The following is a 20,908-nucleotide window of genomic DNA, read 5'->3' on the forward strand; positions in this document are numbered from 1 at the left end:
TATATGTGTGCAGGACAGGATGAATGCACAACAGCTATATGTTCTGTCACCGGCATCATTGTGTATATTTGTGTCATCATGTGTTATTTATTAATGGTTATTAATATTTATTATTATTTGTTAATTGCTATTAAAGTAATGTCCATTTACATATTTTATATTTAGATTTGATTAATTATCATTGTATAGGACATCATGTATTTAGTTAGTTGTGTGTGTGGGGGATATGTATATCTGTTTCTGCTGGACAAACAGAGACATGTCATTACATCTAATCTAATATTTAAATAGTTATATATATATATATATATATATATATATATATATATATATATATATATATATACCTGGTCTGAGTGCAGGAGAGAACTTCTCGTGGCTCTGCTCCCTCTGCTGGAAAACCTCTCGAGGGTTAAAAGATCTCTGGGAAATCAGGGACTTGGCCTCCTGTGGAGCGAGAGGTCAAAGGTCAGAGACAGACTGAAAACTAATTGATTAGATCATTAACATTTAAATCACACTCACGTTCGCTTTCTGCACCGACGCCGCAGAGCTGATGCCAGACTTCTTGTTTCCATTTTCCTGCACCATCTAACACACACACACACACACACACACACACACACACACACACACACACACACACACACACACACACACACACACACACACACACACAGAGAGACACACACACACACACACACACACACACACACACACACACACAGAGAGACACACACACACACACAACACACACACACACACACACACACAACACACAGACACCACACAACACACACACACACACCACACCACACACACACACCACACACACACACACACACACACACACACACACACACACACACGTTATAATATACTGCAATAATGATTTGAGAACATGTGTTAATGTTTCATTCTCTCACCTCTCTTCTCTGCTGCTCTTTCTCTCGCTCTTCTTCCTCTCTCTGCTTCTGAGAGATCCTGTACGAGCGTAAACAAAAACATAAACAAATGTAAATATAGTGTGTGTGTCTGTGTGTGTGTGTGTGTGTGTGTGTGTGTGTGTGTCTCTCTGTGTGTGTTGTGTGTGTCTCTGTGTGTCTGTGTGTGTGTCTGTGTGTGTGTGTGTGTGTGTGTGTGTGTGTGTGTGTCTCTCTGTGTGTGTGTGTGTGTGTGTGTGACCCACTTTTTTAATTCAGCTTTAAATGTAATTCTATGTATTCTTATCACATTATTTCATTCACTCCTCTGTGCATTATGATTGGTCAACCGCTTTGATGTCCCGCCCCCTTTAGCCTATGTGTTGGAGCGCTAGCCAATAGGAGCGCTCTGTGGTGGTCACCTGTCCTGCTGGAGCTGCTCCTCTCTCTCTCTGCTCCTCCTCTCTCTCTCCTCTCTCTGTCTCTCGTCCTCTTGCCTCCTCTCTCTCTCCAGCCTCTCTCTCTCCCTCCCTGCTCGCTCGCCCTCCTGCCGTCTGCTCACCTCCTCCTCCCTCTGAACAACAACAACAACAACAACAACATTGTTATTCAAGGCTTTTATTGTCATTTGCACATAGCTAAAGTGTATATATGTCAATGAGGTCACATTATTATTATTGATTTAGATAGGTCTTTAATTCTCAGGGTGAAGGTTGGGGTGTGTGTGTGTGGGTGTGTGTGTGTGTGTGTGTGTGTGTGTGTGTGTGTGTGTGTGTGTGTGTGTGTGTGTGTGTTTGACCTCAGTCTGAGTCCAGAAGTCGTCCTTTTTGGTCTTCAGGATTTCCTCCACAGCGTTGGTCTTACGATACACAGAGCCCTACACACACACACACACACACACACACACACACACACACACACACACACACACACACACACACACACACACACACACACACACACACACACACACACACACACACACACACACACACACACACACACACACACACACACACACACACACACACACTTTTGAATTCATCTCATAATACTTGTACTTATATCACTGATAGTTGGAGCTGATAATATACAGTATGTGTACTTTCAGTGCTGATGTTTTGCATGCATCTGATAGTACTTGTGTACTTGTACCCTCAGTACGTGTATAAGTACACAGAGTGTGTTTCCTCACCACCGGCCCTCGGGGAGCGTCTCTGCTCTCGGTGCTTTTGTGGAAATTAAAACTGGCTCCGGACGCTCGGGACACTTTCTGCAGGACGTCGTCCGGCTCCACGTCGTCCTCTGATCGAGCGTTTATAGTGACGTGAGCCCCCTGAAACACACACACACACACACACACACACACACACACACACACACACACACACACACACACACACACACACACACACACATGTTCACTGGGTTTCATCTCATCGTGTGTATTTCTTGTATTTTGATCGTATTTATAATCACCCTCAGGAAGGTGGCCATGGAGCTCACATGGTTCGCACACACTCCTTTACGAGAGTCCTTCACACCTTCACCTGTCTACACACATGCACACACACATGCACACACACATGCACACACACATGCACACACACAAACACACACACACACACACACACACACACACAAGAACGAACAAACAAACACACACAAACCCAAGGAAAAGGAACTGAGCAAAGAATATCTGTGTGTGTGTGTGTGTGTGTGTGTGTGTGTGTGTGTCTGTGTGTGTGTGTGTGTGTGTGTGTGTGTGTGTGTGTGTGTGTGTCTGTGTGTGTGTGTGTGTGTGTGTGTGTGTGTGTGTGTGTCTGTGTGTGTGTGTGTGTGTGTCTGTGTGTGTGTGTGTGTGTGTGTGTGTGTGTGTGTGTGTGTGTGTGTGTGTGTGTGTGTGTGTGTGTGTGTGTGTGTGTCTCACCCAGTTTATCAGGACATACTTGGGCAGGCCTGAGTTGGGGTCTTGGACTCGACAGAAAGCGTACATCACCTTCCCGCTGTTCAACTCCTCCACCATCTCCTCCAGACCCCCGTCTACACACACACACACACACACACACACACACACACACACACACACACACACACACACACACACACACACACACACACACACAGACACACACACACACACACACACACACACACACACACCACACACACACACACACACACACACACGTATAATTTACCGTGCAGCTGGTGATTGAAAAACATATGTGTGTACTTGTACAATAATCATATCAAATGTATATATATTTACTATATGAAACTGGTAATACTTGTGTACTTGTACTGCAGTTTCTCACCTCCCTTTTCAGCCAGACGGATGTCATTAGAGTTTCCTTCATAAGTAAACAGAGCCCTGATGTGTAGAACACGCAAAGAAACACATTTATACACATTACTGTAGTACTTTGAGGCAGTACAGATACTTATACACACATTACTGCAGTACTTTGAGGCAGTACAGATACTTATACACACATTACTGCAGTACTTTGAGGCAGTACAGATACTTATACACACATTACTGCAGTACTTTGAGGCAGTACAGATACTTATACACACATTACTGTAGTACTTTGAGGCAGTACAGATACTTATACACACATTACTGTAGTACTTTGAGGCAGTACAGATACTTATACACACATTACTGCAGTACTTTGAGGCAGTACAGATACTTATACACACATTACTGTAGTACTTTGAGGCAGTACAGATACTTATACACACATTACTGTAGTACTTTGAGGCAGTACAGATACTTATATACACATTACTGCAGTACTTTGAGGCAGTACAGATACTTATACACACATTACTGCAGTACTTTGAGGCAGTACAGATACTTATACACACATTACTGCAGTACTTTGATACAGTACAGATACTTATATACAAATGACTGCAGTACTTTGATGTATATACACATTACTGTAGTACTTTGATGTATATACACATTACTGTAGTACTTTGAGGCAGTACAGATACTTATACACATTACTGCAGTACTTTGAGGCAGTACAGATACTTATACACATTACTGCAGTACTTTGAGGCAGTACAGATACTTATATACACATTACTGCAGTACTTTGAGGCAGTACAGATACTTATATACAAATGACTGCAGTACTTTGATGTATATACACATTACTGTAGTACTTTGAGGCAGTACAGATACTTATACACACATTAATGCAGTACTTTGATACAGTACAGAGATATATATACACATTACTGCACTTCTATGATACAGTACCGAGATATATATACACATTACTGCAGTACAGTGATATAAATACACATTTGAGAGACCCAGGAAGTAGTACTTTGTGTATTTGTACTCACCAGTTAGTGTCCACCTTCCCGTCCACCACCTGTTTGTAAGCCTCCATCAGAGCCGGCCCGTTTCTGCTCAGATTCACCGCCATGTTGCCTTCACTGACCCAACCACACACACAGTACACACAGTACACACAGTACACACACCTGGGTCAGAGAGTACTGAAGTACTGCGTTGTTGAGACGGAGAGTACTCAGATCCTCTCCTGCTGATCCGGTCGGAGCAGAAACCTGCAGATCCACATTCTGCACAAAGTACTCACTCCGCCCAGAAAGTACTGCATGCTTTAATACCGGGGTGTGTTCCCTTCTGCAGAGACATCACAACTGCAGTACTAATACCACCCTGTAGAGTACTGTGACGTTACATGGAGACTGGGCAGTACTATGTATTTAAAGTACTTCAAGTCAAAGAATAAATCAGCTCAAAGTACTCAAAGTGAAACAGGGATTGTGTTTTAAGGTATAAGTATTGCTTAGACAGTATCATTAAGTTTAAGTACTAGAAGGAGTATTTTGTGTGCATTAAAACGTGTTTAAAGTACTTCAAGTCAAAGTGGTCAAATGTAATTAAAGTACTTTAAGTAAAAGTATTGATTTTGTAGTAAAAGTACTTAAAATATGAACAGTAAAGTATAAGTATTGTTTAGGCAATACAATGAAGGTACAATTGAGTTACAGTACTTAAAGTACAATTATGATTTGTACAGTAAAGTATAAGTATTGTTGCAGCAGTACATGTAGATAGAGTACTTAAGAGTCAAAGTAATAATTGTACAATAAATGAAGTATAAGTACTCAAAGTATAAGTACTCACAGTATAAGTATTGCTTAGGCAGTTTAATGAAGTGAAAGTAAAGCGGAGGGTCTTCAGGAAGTGAACTGCAGCTTTTAGAAATATGATAACAATCTGCTCTGAGCACATGGTCTCACTTTAACACCTCAACATTAGAGGTATACACACACACTTTCAAACACACACACACACACACACACACACACACACTTTCAAGCACACACACACACACACACACACACACACACACACACACTTTCAAACACTCTTATACATACACACTCACACTTTCAAACACACACGCACACACACACACACACACACACTTTCAAACACTCTTATACATACACACTCACACTTTCAAACACACACGCACACACACTTTCAAACACACACACACACTTTCAAACACACACACACACACACTTTCAAACACACTTTCAAATGCACTCTTATACATACACACACACTTTCACATGCACTCTTATACACACACACACACTTTCAAATGCACTCATACACACACACACTTTCACATGCACTCTTATACACACACACTCACAAACATACACACACTTTCACATGCACTCTTATACACACACACACACACTCACTTTCAAACATACACACACTTTCACATGCACTCTTATACACACACACTCACAAACATACACACACTTTCACATGCACTCTTATACACACACACTCACTTTCAAACACACACACACTTTCAAATGCACTCTTATACATACACACACACTTTCACATGCACTCTTATACACACACACACACTTTCAAATGCACTCATACACACACACACTTTCACATGCACTCTTATACACACACACTCACAAACATACACACACTTTCACATGCACTCTTATACACACACACACACTCACACTTTCAAACATACACACACTTTCACATGCACTCTTATACACACACACACCAGTGGCGAGCCGTCAGGGCCCTCTAGGCCCTTTGTGAGGGCCTAAGATATTCCAAAAAATAATATTTAAAAACATTAAAAAAATATATATATTTTTTAAATATATATTTTTTAATATTATTGTTGTTATATTTTTCATTAGTTTTACTGAAAAAAAACTTGATTTAATAAAATAACATTTCCAAAGAAATAAATCCTTCGAATCTGCCTGTTCAGTCTCTGTTGAATGTGAAGGGTTAGGGCCCTGACACACCAGGCAGTCACCAGAGAACTCGCCGACATCCGACACCGACAGATCCATCGATGAGTTCTCCTGCGTCTTGGCCGTGTGTCGCACTGAAATACACCGCTTTACTACAGCCGAGCACGTACGAACTGCGCATGCGTGAGTGGCAATAACTCTCCTTACCAGCAGGCGGTGGTAGTGTGTATTCGTCATTCAAAATAGGCAACAACCGGAAGACAGAGAAGAAGAACAGACTGATATAAACAAACAAATAGCGTGTGTGTTCCATTTTCACTCTCGTCCATCGAAAACATGTTTTAGAATATAAAAATACATGAATGAGCACATAAAGTGCAGACATACTATACAATCACAGTTAATAGACCTGCATCTGATGATCGCAGTGTTCTGGAGGGTGTGTCGTTTATTGAGTCAGCAATGTAATAATGGCCACTTCTTGCTAAATTTACGATGAGATGAAAAACCGGACTTGACCAAACAAATCACGGAGCTCTCAGCAGAGGACAGCCGGGGACGCTCCCGCCGATATCAGAGATGTCCCTGCTATGTGTGGGAGGTAAGAGAGGACATTTAAGGGCTATGTTTGATGTCTTTAAGTATCACCTGCTGGGGTTTAGCTGCTGTCTTGTGCCTTAAATCGTTTGTTTACGTCCCTCACTTCCGTTTCGCTTCTCATTTGCTAGCTGAACAGCTGATCAGAGTGGTTTCTTGGCCCGATAGCTTGTGTCCAACACCCAGGTCAGAGTCTGAGCGCTGCTCCTCCTCCTGAATGACTCAGAGTTTGATGAGCCCTCCCTCTCCTTCCTGCGCTCAGACACAGCCAGCTCCACTCTGTACTTCCTGGTTCCTCCCCTTCAGATCCACACTGAGGAGGAGGGGTGTAACCAACATGTGGGTAAAGCACAAGAGCTGATAGGCCACATTCACTGCACACACACATCCTGTTCAGATCACAGCTCACATAGTTTCAGCTCTCAGGAAGTGAAACTCACACTCGCTGCTACTGAGAGGTGAAATGGCGCAGAAAGGAGTTCAGCTGGAGCGGGAAATGTTATCTTGTTCGATCTGTCTGGATCTACTGAAGGATCCGGTGACTATTCCCTGTGGACACAGCTACTGCATGGACTGTATTAAAGGCTTCTGGGATGGAGAGGATGAGAAGAAGATCCACAGCTGCCCTCAGTGCAGGCAGAGCTTCACACCGAGGCCTGTCCTGCTGAAAAACACCATGTTAGCAGCTTTAGTGGAGGAGCTGAAGAAGACTGGACCCCCACCTGCTCCTGCTGATCTCTGCTATGCTGGAGCTGAAGATGTGGCCTGTGATGTCTGCACTGGGAGGAAACTGAGAGCCTGTAAGTCCTGCCTCGTGTGTCTTGTATCTTACTGTGACAAACACCTCCAGTCTCATTATGACGTAGCTCAATTAAAGAAACACAAGCTGGTGGAGCCCTCCAAGAAGCTCCAGGAGAACATCTGCTCTCGTCACGACGAGGTGATGAAGATGTTCTGCCGCACTGATCAGCAGTGTATCTGTTATATCTGCTCTGTGGACGAACACAAAGGCCACGACACGGTGTCAGCTGCAGCAGAGAGGACTGAGAGGCAGAGAGAGCTGGAGGGGAGTCGACTAAACATCCAGCAGAGAATCCAGGACGGAGAGAAGGAGGTGAAGCTGCTTCAGCAGGAGGTGGAGGCCTTCAATGGCTCTGCTGATAAAGCAGTGGAGGACAGTGAGAAGATGTTCACTGAGCTGATCCGTCTCATGGAGAAGAGAAGCTCTGATGTGAAGCAGCAGGTCAGATCCCAGCAGAAGAGAGAAGTGAGTCGAGTCAAGGATCTTCAGGAGAAGCTGGAGCAGGAGATCTCTGAGCTGAAGAGGAGAGACGCTGAGCTGAAGCTGCTGTCTCACACAGAGGATCACAACCAGTTTCTGCACAGCTACCCCTCACTGTCAGCCCTCAGTGAACCTACACACTCATCCAGCATCAACATCCGTCCTCTGAGCTACTTTGAGGACGTGACAGCGGCCCTGTCAGCAGTCAGAGACAAACTACAGGACGTCCTGAGAGAGGAATGGACAAACGTCTCACCGACTGAAGTGGATGTTTTACTGTCAGCAGCAGAGCCCACCACCAGAGCTGGGTTCTTACAATATTCACAGGAGATCACTCTGGATCCAAACACAGCAAACACAGGGCTGTTATTATCTGAGGGGAACAGAAAAGCAACAAACATGGGACAACAACAGTCTTATTCTAGTCACCCAGACAGATTCACTTTAGGTTATCCTCAGGTCCTGAGTAGAGAGAGTCTGACTGGACGTTGTTACTGGGAGGTGGAGTGGAGAGGGACAGGAGTTAATGTAGCAGTCGCATACAAGAATATCAGCAGAGCAGGGAGGACTGAATGTTTATTTGGACACAATGACAAATCTTGGTCCTTAGTTTGTAAACAAAACAGTTATATATTTCGTTACAACAGTATCAGCACTCCCGTCTCAGGTCCTCCGTCCTCCAGAGTAGGAGTGTACCTGGATCACAGAGCAGGTGTTCTGTCCTTCTACAGCGTCTCTGAAACCATGACTCTCCTCCACAGAGTGCAGACCACATTCACTCAGCCGCTACATGCTGGAGTTTATCTTTATAATCAAGGAGCCACAGCTGAGTTTAGTAAACTGAAATAGCCTGAAGTCATTGGAGGAACTCTTCTACTTCTTAAACTCACCGTGTGTCCATCAGAGCTGATTGTTCATGTCTTCACTGCGCAGAGATCAGCTGTCAATCAAACATGATGGGTGGGGCTTGAACATCTTCTCATGAGTTGTTCTGTAGATGTTGGACTTTCTTCCGGCTCCTTCCTGGGTCTGTGTAGCCATGGAGGCTGTCACTGCTCAGGAGGATCCTTGTTCACCTGAACTGATATGTAAACTTTGCTCTAAATATGTGTTGGATATTTCTTTTGATTCATGTTGTTGTTTCTCTTGTAACGCACGAGTCTTCAGAGAGAAAGCAGCAGAGCTTCTTTTATTCTACACATTTTATTCTGTCATTCACTTTCTAAATCAATAGAGACATTTATAATCACATGTATTACTTTGACAGATTAAATGTTATTGTTGCCCAAATTAACTACACATGAGTTCCCAGATGGTTATAACACTTATTTCATCATCACATGTTTATTTAAAATGATATTACTTCCTGTCATGATCATAATCAATAAGTACATCATTTATTATTCTGCTGTAAATACCTTAGAGTCTTTGCTTGGGAAATAAAATGTTATTGTTTTGCTGACTAATTGTTGTTGTTGTTGTTGTTATCCAAATAGAAAGTGGGTACTCTGAGGTTTTATAGAACATAACTTATCAGGGTAATAATCAATAAGGATATCATGTATGATTCTGTTTGAAATAGCTGAGATGAAACACATGTATGGTGTGGATAAAGTGAGACTGATCATGAAGTCATTGATCAGACTTTACTGATGGGATGTGTGATCAAATTAAATGTTTGGATCATTAATAAAGGTTTGTCTTTCAAAAACAAAAACAGGATGTTCTTCTTGTGTTATGTCCAAGGTGCCATAAATAAATAAATACTTAAATAAATATATATATATATATATATATATATATATATATATATATGCCTATGAAATACATTCTGAAATAAATAAATGAGGCAATAAATATGTATACATGTACATTTAAATACACATTTATTTATTTCAAGAGACTTTTATTTCATAATGACACATTTATTTGTTTCAGGGGACTTGTATTTCATAATGACACATTTCCATTTCTTATATGCAAATGAACGGGGCGTGGTTAGCTCACAGATCCAGACCAAAGCAACAGCACCGCAACACTGACTCAATAGCTCTTGTTTCACACTCAGCCTGATTGAGCTCTGGTTCTTCCTGTTTCAGCCGCAGCGGAGCTTGATTGATTGATTGAAAAGTTTATTAACAGCTTGTATATTGGGTACAGTACAGTACAGCTCAAAACATACAATTGTTAAGGGGATGCAGACCAGAGAAAGACTTTCGTCTTGTTTACATCAGGGTCCCCCATTTCCAATTCATCATAGCCGGCTCTAAACACCGAACACCGGTTCTTAGCTGACCCCACTTGGCTGCCCGGCAAGAACCAAGAACCACGCTCACGTCGGAAGGGGGCGAGATTAACCTGAGCCATAATAACAGTTTATGGCGAGTACGGAAAATGAAAGTTGTAACAAGCAGTGACTGAGCAAAGTGACTAGAAGGCAACCACACACTTATAAACAAGCACACTTTATAAAGTCAGGCAACACTAACCAGGCTTAGTCTGATTCTGTTTATTTGTACCTTACTTTGACCAGTGGCGAGCCGTCAGGGCCCTCTAGGCCCTCTGTCAGGGCCTAAGATATTAAAATCTTAAATAAAAAAATAATATTTAAAAACATTTAAAAAACATTTTTTTTTTTTAATATTATTTTTGTTATATTTTTCATTAAAAAACTTGATTTAATTGTATTTAAAATAACATTTCCAAATAAATAAATCCTTCGAATCTGCCTGTTCAGTCTCTGTTCAATGCATAGACTGTATATATAGTGTGTATAGATGTATTTTATTATCAAAATAATATTTAACTGTTATTAAAACAAGCTTGCTCTGTTGTCTCACTGAAAGAATAACTTTTACCACGTTTTTACAGACAATATTGAGAGATAAATAGCAGTTGTCACTATGCGTTAAATATCTTTGCCTTCAATACATTAAATTAGAAAGCTGACAGTCATATTGCTTGTTAACATCTAAATGTAACCCTTTGCATGGAAAAAACCCTCAACTTCACTGATGTGTAGGTGATCTAGTATTTAGTATTGTTTAATGGAATGTATATCAGTGTATTAAAGTCAATACTTCATTTATTTAAACCAATATCTTTCTTGATTCTTTGTACAGTATGAAAAAAGAGTATTTGTACCTGTGCTGAAGTTCACTGCTGTGAGGAGTCCAGTTCTGTCTCTCACTCTCTGGTCCAGCCTGTCTGCATCACCTGGAAACTTTAAACAAACAGATATATATGTAAAGAACCATGTGTACAAACAATATAACTTATTCTCTTCTGTTGAACATGTTGGATTGTGTATTGACCGAGTCAGGGCCCTTTTTATTTTACTGTAACTTTGGAAGTTGTGTTACCAATGCTTACTGTTTATTTGATACCAATTTGGTAATGCAATTAATAAAAACAACAACGTTTGGGTTCGTTCTTCAGATGACTGTGACGTTAATGTGTAAGCTCAATAATGAACTCCAGCTCAACCAACCATATTGTAATATCTAAGTAATCATCTTGAAATATGACATTAATAATTGTAATATACACACATCTTATTGTGAGGTTGATTTCACATACACTACTTCGACGTTAGCTTGTCTACATACTTGGAGAGACAGCAAGCGCATTTCGTGGCATCTGCAGGCAGTGGCAAGTACTTCCGGCATATGCCACAGATGCCACAACTTGCCACAGATGCCACAACTTGCCACCTGCATATGCCACAGATGCCACAACTTGCCACAGATGCCACAACTTGCCACCGGCATATGCCACAGATGCCACAACTTGCCACAGATGCCACAACTTGCCACAGATGCCACAACTTGCCACCGGCATATGCCACAGATGCCACAACTTGCCACAGATGCCACAACTCGCCACAGATGCCACAACTTGCCACCGGCATATGCCACAGATGCCACAACTTGCCACAGATGCCACAACTTGCCGAGGCATCTGCCGCTGCTGAACGGGAGTTGCCACAAGATGCCAGAAGGTTTACGGTAGCTGCCACTCGCTTTCCGTGGCAAATGCTGCTATTTAAACCCGTATTTATCGTGTAAAATGTCGCTGTTTAGGCATGACCACTGGTTTAGTGGGCGTTGGACGCGGGGGTACGCCGTACCCCCACTTATTTGAAGCATGAATTTTTTTAATAGTCTAATAAATATAAAATCATTGCCTCAGTTGCAAGTATGTATTTGTTGTAATAATGACGAAAACATAATAGGCAGATTTCACAGTAGTTGTAATAAAAACGTAGCTCAAGCATTTATGCAACTTGATTTGAAGCGTGTGTGTGAGGGGCAGCACCGTGTGTGTGTTAATGTGTAGGGTGAACAGATGTCCCGCTGTGTGCGGAACTGTCACTGCACACACAGCATCTTTATTATTTGTCCCGAGTAGGCTACCACGAAATTAAGACTATGTCCCGCATTTGAGTGACAGTCGCGCAGAAAGGCCGGATCGGTTCGCTGACGGCCGACACCGCCCTATATTATTATATTTATATTATATTTTAAACGGCATCATGTAAGCTGCGCTGACAGGCGACACAGAGGTCCACAGTGTACCCCCCCACCCCACCCCCGTTGACAGTTCACGGGCGCATCCAAAGTGTGTAATAATTTTGCGCTTTTACTTGAGTAACATTTTAATGCAGGACTTTTACTTGTAACAGAGTATTCCTACATTTAGGTAGGCTACTTCTACTTTTACTTAACACTAGAACCGCCAGGGGTCGCTGTATAGCCTACCTAAAACCGCCAACGTGTAAAATGTACCCGCTATTAGAATGCATTGATTGTCAAGGTACAATGTTATTTTATTTATCATTCTAGAACACAATGAGTGTTGCCACTAGAACACAATGAGTGTTGCCACTATGCTCGCCGTGGCATGTGCCTTGGCATTTGCAGGCAGTGGCATGTACTTCCGGCATCTGCCACAGAGGCGGAAGTACTTGCCACAGATACCACAGAGTAGTGCACTACTCTGTGGTATCTGTGGCAAGTACTTCCGGCATATGCCACAGATGCCACAACTTGCCTCAGATGCCACAACTTGCCGAGGCATCTGCCGCTGCTGAACGGGAGTTGCCACAAGATGCCAGAGTAAGAGAAGGTTTACGGTAGCTGCCACTCGCCTTCCGTGGCAAATGCTGCTATTTAAACCCGTATTTATCATGTAAAATGTTGCTGTTCAGGCATGACTTTATCGAACTGATATTGTAATAAAAAAGAAATATTGGCGAGTGAGGGTTGCAACGCAAGCCCTTGGCAATTGTCGCTTCTTGAGGGGAGTTTCCACTGCTTGCTACGATAAACCAGGTGTATTATTACTAGTGAAGACAAATAATTAACAAATCTATATATGTATTGACACAGCAACGTGTACACTGGTGTTATTAGACTTGGCTACAGAGTTAGGGAAGCTGTAACTGATTGCATTTGCCACTGCTAGTGAGATGCTAAGATTTATACTTTATAAATTAGGCAAAGTACAGTTATATTTGATTGTACACATGTATAATTGTGTTATTTTAAATCTAGGCATATGTACTTAATTTGTATTATTTTCGTTGTTAATAAACAGATTAATGTCATTGTATCTGTTTTGTTGTTTAATATTTTAATTCTGGTTGAACATTTTTATTTAAATGCTTCAGATGATTCTTGTTTGATATTGATATCAGTGAATCTAAACAAACCATGTTATTCCATTAAGACAATCATGACAGTATATTAAATATCAAGACACAAAATGTGCACTGCCGAATGGTGGCGCTGGCTATTAAAAGGTCAATGAAGGTTTCACGTTGTCATGGTTTATTGTTATTATTGGAATTTTATTTTGATACTTTGAGTTAGGATAAAAGGTTAACAGAAAAGCATGGCAGTTGACTTACTCAACTTTTCCTATGCAACCTGAAGAGTTTAAAAGGTCAAGTCTGTCAGAAAACAATGACTTTTCACTCCGTTTGAATGTCAGTTTACTGCAAAGAAGTCATTAAAGGAGCATAAACGACTAATATTTGTCTCTTAATTAATGAAGTATACAATTACCTTGACTTTTATCATACTAAACGTTATCATAATGTCTGCGTGGTACTCACGTAGGTTTAATTGATACAAATTGATACCTTGGCAATGTAAATGGTGGCCAGATTTGTGCTTTTCCTGTCATGATGGATAATTTAAAGGTAACCTTGATTTTAAGTTCCGCATATTGTTTTATCCTATATGATTTGACATGCAAGTATTCAGATGCGTCACATATATAGGGTATGACACATAATAACACAAATAGCATGAGGTAACTGATAATTTTAAAGTAAAAAAAGTGTTCAGTGGGAGAGTTTATTATTTCAATTCATTTGTATTCTATTCAATAAAGTTGAATTGTATCAAACAGAGAATGAGGAGGTCAAATATAAGGCAGTAAAAAGTTTATATGTCATGCATTCAAATATAAAATCATTGTGTTGCTAATTAACATAAACAGATTTTGATATGATACGTTGTATTTACTTTATTGATCTAAAATGTCGAAATATTTGCGTTACAGCAGTGTTTCTACAAGGGATAGGAAACATAAAATAATAATAATAATAAAAAGAAACAGGAAACAATATACACATTATTAGTAGATATTTATCTACAGAGTATCTAAAGAATAAACAATATACAGAATACCTAAGAATACACTATAATAAACCATCTTACTAAAACCAATAGAAACATATATTTGTCTTTCTTAACCCTTTCATGCATGAATTATGAAAGCCTCACTCAGGAATTTTTTACCAAGTGTTTTTATTGTTCTTGGGGCATGACAAACAAGATTTTAACTTTAATTTCATTTTATCTAGTTTTTTCAAATTTAGAAAATTCAAAAATAAATTCAAAAAATGTTAAGGATGATGTTTTCCTTATTAATAAGTCACAAATCACAAACTCTGTAAATGAGCACTGACATAAGAAAAAAACAGAAAATGACCACTAGTTGTCATAAAGTAAAACAGTAACAATAGGAAATTACAGTCTTTTCAAGTAAATGTATATATATATATAAAACAAACAATAGAAGCACACTTACTGTCAAGTATACCAACATTAAAATAAGATAATCCTTATGTGTATATTATGTATGATGGAAATCCATCAAGGGTGAAAGGTTCAGTTTAAACCAGTACATTAAAATGGTTATATTATCATGTGCACAGCTATTGCTTATGGCAATGAAAATCGTAGGTCCCGCCATCCTCCAACAAAATATATAAAGACTTTGGTAAAGTCAATGACAGAAAGGAATTATGTTAATATGCCACAGAGTAGTGGTCTCTGTAGCAGAAGCCGGAAGTACTTGCCACAGATGCCTCGGCAAGTTGTGGCATCTGTGGCATATGCCGGAAGTACTTGCCACAGATGCCACAGATGCCACAGAGTAGTGGCCTCTGTGGCAGATGCCGGCAGTACTTGCAACTGCCTGCAAATGCCAAGGCACATGCCACGGCGAGTATAGTGGCAACACTCATTGTGTTCTAGTGGCAACACTCATTGCGTTCTAGAATGATAAATAAAATAACATTGTACCTTGACAATCAATGCATTCTAATAGCGGGTACATTTTACACGTTGGCGGTTTTAGGTAGGCTATACAGCGACCCCTGGCGGTTCTAGTGTTAAGTAAAAGTAGAAGTAGCATACCTAAATGTAGGAATACTCTGTTACAAGTAAAAGTCCTGCATTAAAATGTTACTCAAGTAAAAGTGCAAAAATTATTAGCATAAAAATATACTTAAAGTACATATTACATGTTTTCATTATAATTAGTGATCGTTAAAGTGTTATCAAAGCTGGTAAAGGTGCAGCTAGTTTTAATGACTTTGTATACTGTAGGGTAGCTTGTGAATTTACTCCAGGAGTAACTAAAGTCTGATTTAAGACGTGATTATATTTCTAATCAGAATCTGTAGTAAGTAACTACAGGTTGCCTATTAAATAAATGTAGGGGAGTAAAAGTACACAATTTACCTCTGAATTGTAGTGGGGTAAGTACTAAGTAACATGCCATTTACATACTCAACTAAAGCACAAGTAGGCTATTTCTAAATCACAAGTACAGTACTTGAGTATATATACTTAGTTAGCCTATTTCCCACCTCTGGTCAACAATGATAGATCTTAATGTCAATAAATTGTCTTTATTCACTTATAATATATCTTGAGTATTATCATAAAAATAGCACGTTTATTTATTTTAGCAAACATTTTACACGATAAATACGGGTTTAACAGTTAAACAGCAGCATTTGCCACGGAAGGCGAGTGGCAGCTACCGTAAACCTTCTGGCATCTTGTGGCAACTCCCGTTCAGCAGCGGCAGATGCCTCGGCAAGTTGTGACATCTGTGGCAAGTTGTGGCATCTGTGGCATATGCCGGTGGCACGTTGTGGCATCTGTGGCAAGTTGTGGCAAGTTGTGGCAAGTTGTGGCATCTGTGGCAAGTTGTGGCATCTGTGGCATATGCCGGTGGCAAGTTGTGGCAAGTTGTGGCATCTGTGGCAAGTTGTGGCATCTGTGGCATATGCCGGTGGCAAGTTGTGGCAAGTTGTGGCATCTGTGGCAAGTTGTGGCATCTGTGGCAGATGCCGGAAGTACTTGCCACTGCCTGCAGATGCCACGAAATGAGCCAGGCCCTACTGCATACTTGAGCATAGCCAATTTAAATTAACCTTAGCGATGCATACAGTTCCTACCTACATAATAAAATATCTCTCTAAGTTACAAGGATGACCTTATTTTATCAACCTCAAACAGAAGCCTTTTGTTCTACAGTATTATCCCACTTAACGCTTAACACTTGTCTATTTCGTTTTAACCTTTATATATACAGTCTATGGTTTTAAGTTAACTTGGAGGCTACGATTAGCATCGTTAGCACCGATGTAGCTACCACTCACTTACACGCAACCCAAGCCTTAACATTCATTACGTAGCTGATTGAAATCATAAACACATAAATAAAGTACTCGAATTTCACTTACCGCAAAACGGCATTCATGCACCGTCTGTTTTAACCGCAGAGCGAGTCACAATAGTCCGATATATAAGCATGAAGAACAAACAAACACGGCCGGGGTCAAGTTGTGTTCCCTGGATGAACTGAGCAGGCAGAGTCCCTGTAGCTTCACGGACGGAGCAGCTAGCAGAGAGACAAAAAGCTAACAGCAGCAGTCACTTGACAGAGCTGTCACTCAATGTGACCACGCCCTAATTTATGCAAAAACTTTAAGACCTAATATAAATAAAAGGGTCATGTTAGAAAACAATTCACTCACAGATTCATAATCATGAAGGTGGAATCTAACTATATACATAATAGTATTTATTGCATCCAGGGCTAGAAAACGTTTTTTTTTCTGCTGTGAAATTGGGCATTTTAACATGGGGGTCTATGGAAATTGCTCCTTTCTGCAGTCATCGCCTATCGGCCAATATATGAACTGCAGTTTGTGGCACTTCCGTATTGGCGTCCCGGCTCTTCCCCAGAGTTTGCCGCTTGGTTCAATGTGAAGGGTTACATGAAAGAAGCTCGTCTGGCCCTCTCTGCGATTCACAGAGGGTCGCTATAGTAACTGAACGAGAGAGTAATGTCAAATGACAGTACAATTGACCAATCATATCTTCCCTCTAAATGGGTGGGTTTTATTATCGCGGACTTTATGACAAGTTCCGCCCGCTGTGAAACTTTTCTTGTTTCCATAGCAACAACAACTTCCTGTCAACAGCGTGAACTCGCCTTCAAAATAAAACCATGCCAAATTACACTTAAGACATACAACTGCAACGAAAGTAACAAACACAATGCAATATCCTTTTCAATGTCAAAGAACACACATTGGGTTCACAGGTGTTGTTTTGTGTGGTAGAGGGTCGCTGTCATTGATGCGTTTTGCACCCTGGGCCGTTGTTCTGATATTCCGCTGAAGTATACGCTGTGACGTAATAACTCTTTTTTTTTTCTTTTTTTCGAGGGAAGGGGTGGGGGTCAGAGGGCCTAGGTATAAAGCTCACGGCTCGCCACTGACACACACACTCACTTTCAAACATACACACACTTTCACATGCACTCTTATACACACACACACACTCACACTTTCAAACATACACACACTTTCACATGCACTCTTATACACACACTTTCAAACACACTTTCAAACGCACTCTTATACATACACACACACTTTCACATGCACTCTTATACACACACACACACACACACACACACACACACTTTCAAACACACACACTTTCACATGCACTCTTATACACACACACTCACACTTTCAAACATACACACACTTTCACATGCACTCTTATACACACACTTTCAAACGCACTCTTATACATACACACACACACACACTTTCACATGCACTCTTATACACACACTCACACGTTCAAACACACACACTTTCACATGCACTCTTATACACACACACACACACACACACTTTCAAACGCACTCTTATACACAAACACAGTGTTTTCTCAGGTGTGAGTATTCTTTTATCCTGTGGTGTATGTATTCCTACTGAAGGCCCTCAGTGTGCATTCAGCTACACACTCCTCTGTGTTTACCTCTGATCCTCTAAAGCAGGGCTATTCAATTAGTTTGGAATGGGGGCCGGTTGATGAAAATGATCCAAAGCAAGGGGCCGGGAAAAAGATGGCTTGAAATATGAGCAATCATATTTAAGAGCTTCAGATACAGTAAATACTACAACAGCATAGTGGAGTGCATATATTGTGTTTAATTCAATCAAACAACATAGCCCCAAGGCCTTTATAGATCTAAATGGCAAGTTCAGAACTCAGTAGGCCTACATGTTTCATTTGATTTCATTTAGGTGAAATGATCTAATCATTCACGCAGAGATGCAATCAATGACAGGAGTTGTCACTACAGTATAGTAGGTGGGTTCGAAACCCGAGCCCATCGAAGTTTTCAGGCATTGTCTACCCCTCTATCTCTCAATGTAACACCCTCTCTGGAATAAAGGCACTATGGCACAAAAAAAAAAAAAAAAAGAAAAAAAAAATCTTAAAAAAAAAATTGATGACTTTTTAACATTATACTCAAAGGGCCAGTAAATATCACCCCGGGGCCGGATTTGGCCCGCGGGCCGCCAATTGAATAGCCCTGCTCTAAAGTCTAAATATTAATATTCTTAAACCGTTTTTCCTCCTAAAGTCTCCGAGTGGATTTATAACAACGACGGTGACGTCAAGGCCCGGACACACCACACTGACACCAAAGAACACGTCCCGACGGACCCGACTGGTGCGTCGCCTCACGTCTCCTGCGTCTTGGCCAACAGTCGCACTGGAACACACCGCAAAGACTTCAGCCGACGGCCAAGTACGCACTGCGCATGCGTGAGTGGCAATACCTCTCCTTACCAGCAGGCGGCGGTAGTGTGTATTTGTCATTCACCGGAAGACAGACTGCGTGATATATACAAACAACAAATAGCGTGCGTTCCATTTTCACTCTCGTCCATCACAGACTGTTTCACATAAAGACTTATAATCCAAAACATGTTTAGTGCGGTACTGGAAAATGGAAAATAATAGCCGTCTGTGTGTGCCTTCTTCACTTCCGTTTCGCTTCTCATGCACTGATTCGCTAAGCTAACAGCCAATCAGTGATTTATTTTGCCGACAGCCGCCGATTCAACATGTTGAATCGGCGGCGGAAGGTGTCGGCACGGGCGAAAAAAAAGGTTATTTTGGGGAGGTGGAGATAAATCATATTGTTTGGTGGATGCAGTTTGAACCAGAGTAGCAGCATGGAGGTCGGATCGTCACCAAAATAAATAAATAAGTGGTCCGAAAAAAGTTAATGACAAAAAAAAATACACATAACCTTCCTCAGGCAGTGTGTTTGTCCCGGGGACAGGAGACCCCCCCCCCTTGATGAGAAACTAAGAAATGATCGGGGAATCCCTCCGGAGTGTAGTCATGACGACTGGATCTGAATTATTGTGTTGTATTTGGTGGTTTGTGTTCCAGCTGTCGATCAGCAACTATATATCCATAATCCACCAGTTAAAGGAAATACAATGTGTTGTGTTATATTAGCTGTTTACCACATATGGTGTTCTTAGTTTCCATACCTCCTGGGTTTTACGAGCCACTTATCAAGTCTTGGCAAACGGCATAAAACACGATTAAACGTGATAGTATATAAAACCATGCTCGTATCTACAACCTATAGAAATGCGAAACGGCGTCAGTTTAGACATAATTCTGTCCTCCTGCTTACCGCATCATTTATGAGAAAACATTTCATAACATTAACACAACATATTCGAGGTGGTTTTAAATAGCATATCCGTATTTATTTATTTCTCCAAGTGATGTTTTTGTGTGCACTGAGGAGTCTCAAACAGGCTTTTGTTTAATCATTTTAAGATTGGCTTTAATCAATGTTTGAAAATGAATTCTTCATATTTGATAAATGAACATTTTATTGATGGTATTATTTCCACATATTTCTCTCCATTCTTCTTTCTGCCAACGGTGTCGCAGTTTCTCGTCTCTCCCGTTGTTGTGCTTAGTGCGTACGCATGGGTTAGAGTTTGCGTGGAGGACCGCACATTTTCCCGTCAAGTTAGTATTTTATAAATCACAAACATTGGTAGAAACTGGCGTACGCAATTTTTTGACCGTATATCCCTTTATAAATGAGGCCCCTGGTCTGTGAGAGAAAGACTGACCCAGGC

The 20,908-nt window shown here is 40.9% G+C and overlaps 2 protein-coding genes across 3 annotated transcripts in view; one reads left to right on the forward strand and one right to left on the reverse strand.

Moving 5' to 3' along the window:
• Positions 1–4,770, reverse strand: part of LOC117482607 (drebrin-like protein B) — an 8,297-nt gene extending 3,527 nt beyond the window's left edge. The window contains exons 1-10 of the mRNA XM_034130757.1: positions 4,290–4,770; positions 3,242–3,297; positions 2,854–2,966; positions 2,403–2,477; positions 2,119–2,259; positions 1,723–1,800; positions 1,346–1,497; positions 927–984; positions 526–591; positions 348–447 (exon numbers count right to left, since the gene is read on the reverse strand). Coding sequence (XP_033986648.1) covers positions 348–447; positions 526–591; positions 927–984; positions 1,346–1,497; positions 1,723–1,800; positions 2,119–2,259; positions 2,403–2,477; positions 2,854–2,966; positions 3,242–3,297; positions 4,290–4,372 — 922 coding nt within the window. The 5' untranslated portion in view covers positions 4,373–4,770. The remainder of the gene's footprint in view (positions 1–347; positions 448–525; positions 592–926; positions 985–1,345; positions 1,498–1,722; positions 1,801–2,118; positions 2,260–2,402; positions 2,478–2,853; positions 2,967–3,241; positions 3,298–4,289) is intronic.
• Positions 4,771–7,252: 2,482 nt separating this feature from the next.
• Positions 7,253–9,568, forward strand: LOC117482608 (tripartite motif-containing protein 16-like). Of its 2 annotated transcripts, XM_034130759.1 has the most exons (2): positions 7,253–8,361; positions 8,404–9,568. In XM_034130759.1, the coding sequence occupies exons 1-2, from the start codon at positions 7,294–7,296 to the stop codon at positions 8,959–8,961; spliced, it is 1,626 nt and encodes a 541-aa protein (XP_033986650.1). In that variant the 5' UTR covers positions 7,253–7,293; the 3' UTR covers positions 8,962–9,568. The 2 variants fall into 2 exon arrangements, with proteins under 2 accessions (XP_033986650.1, XP_033986649.1); XM_034130758.1 differs by having other exon boundaries at positions 7,253–9,568.
• Positions 9,569–20,908: the final 11,340 nt, after the last annotated feature.

This window comes from Trematomus bernacchii, unplaced genomic scaffold (genome assembly GCF_902827165.1).
Source record: "Trematomus bernacchii unplaced genomic scaffold, fTreBer1.1, whole genome shotgun sequence".
In the NCBI taxonomy this organism is placed as follows: Eukaryota; Metazoa; Chordata; class Actinopteri; order Perciformes; family Nototheniidae; genus Trematomus; species Trematomus bernacchii.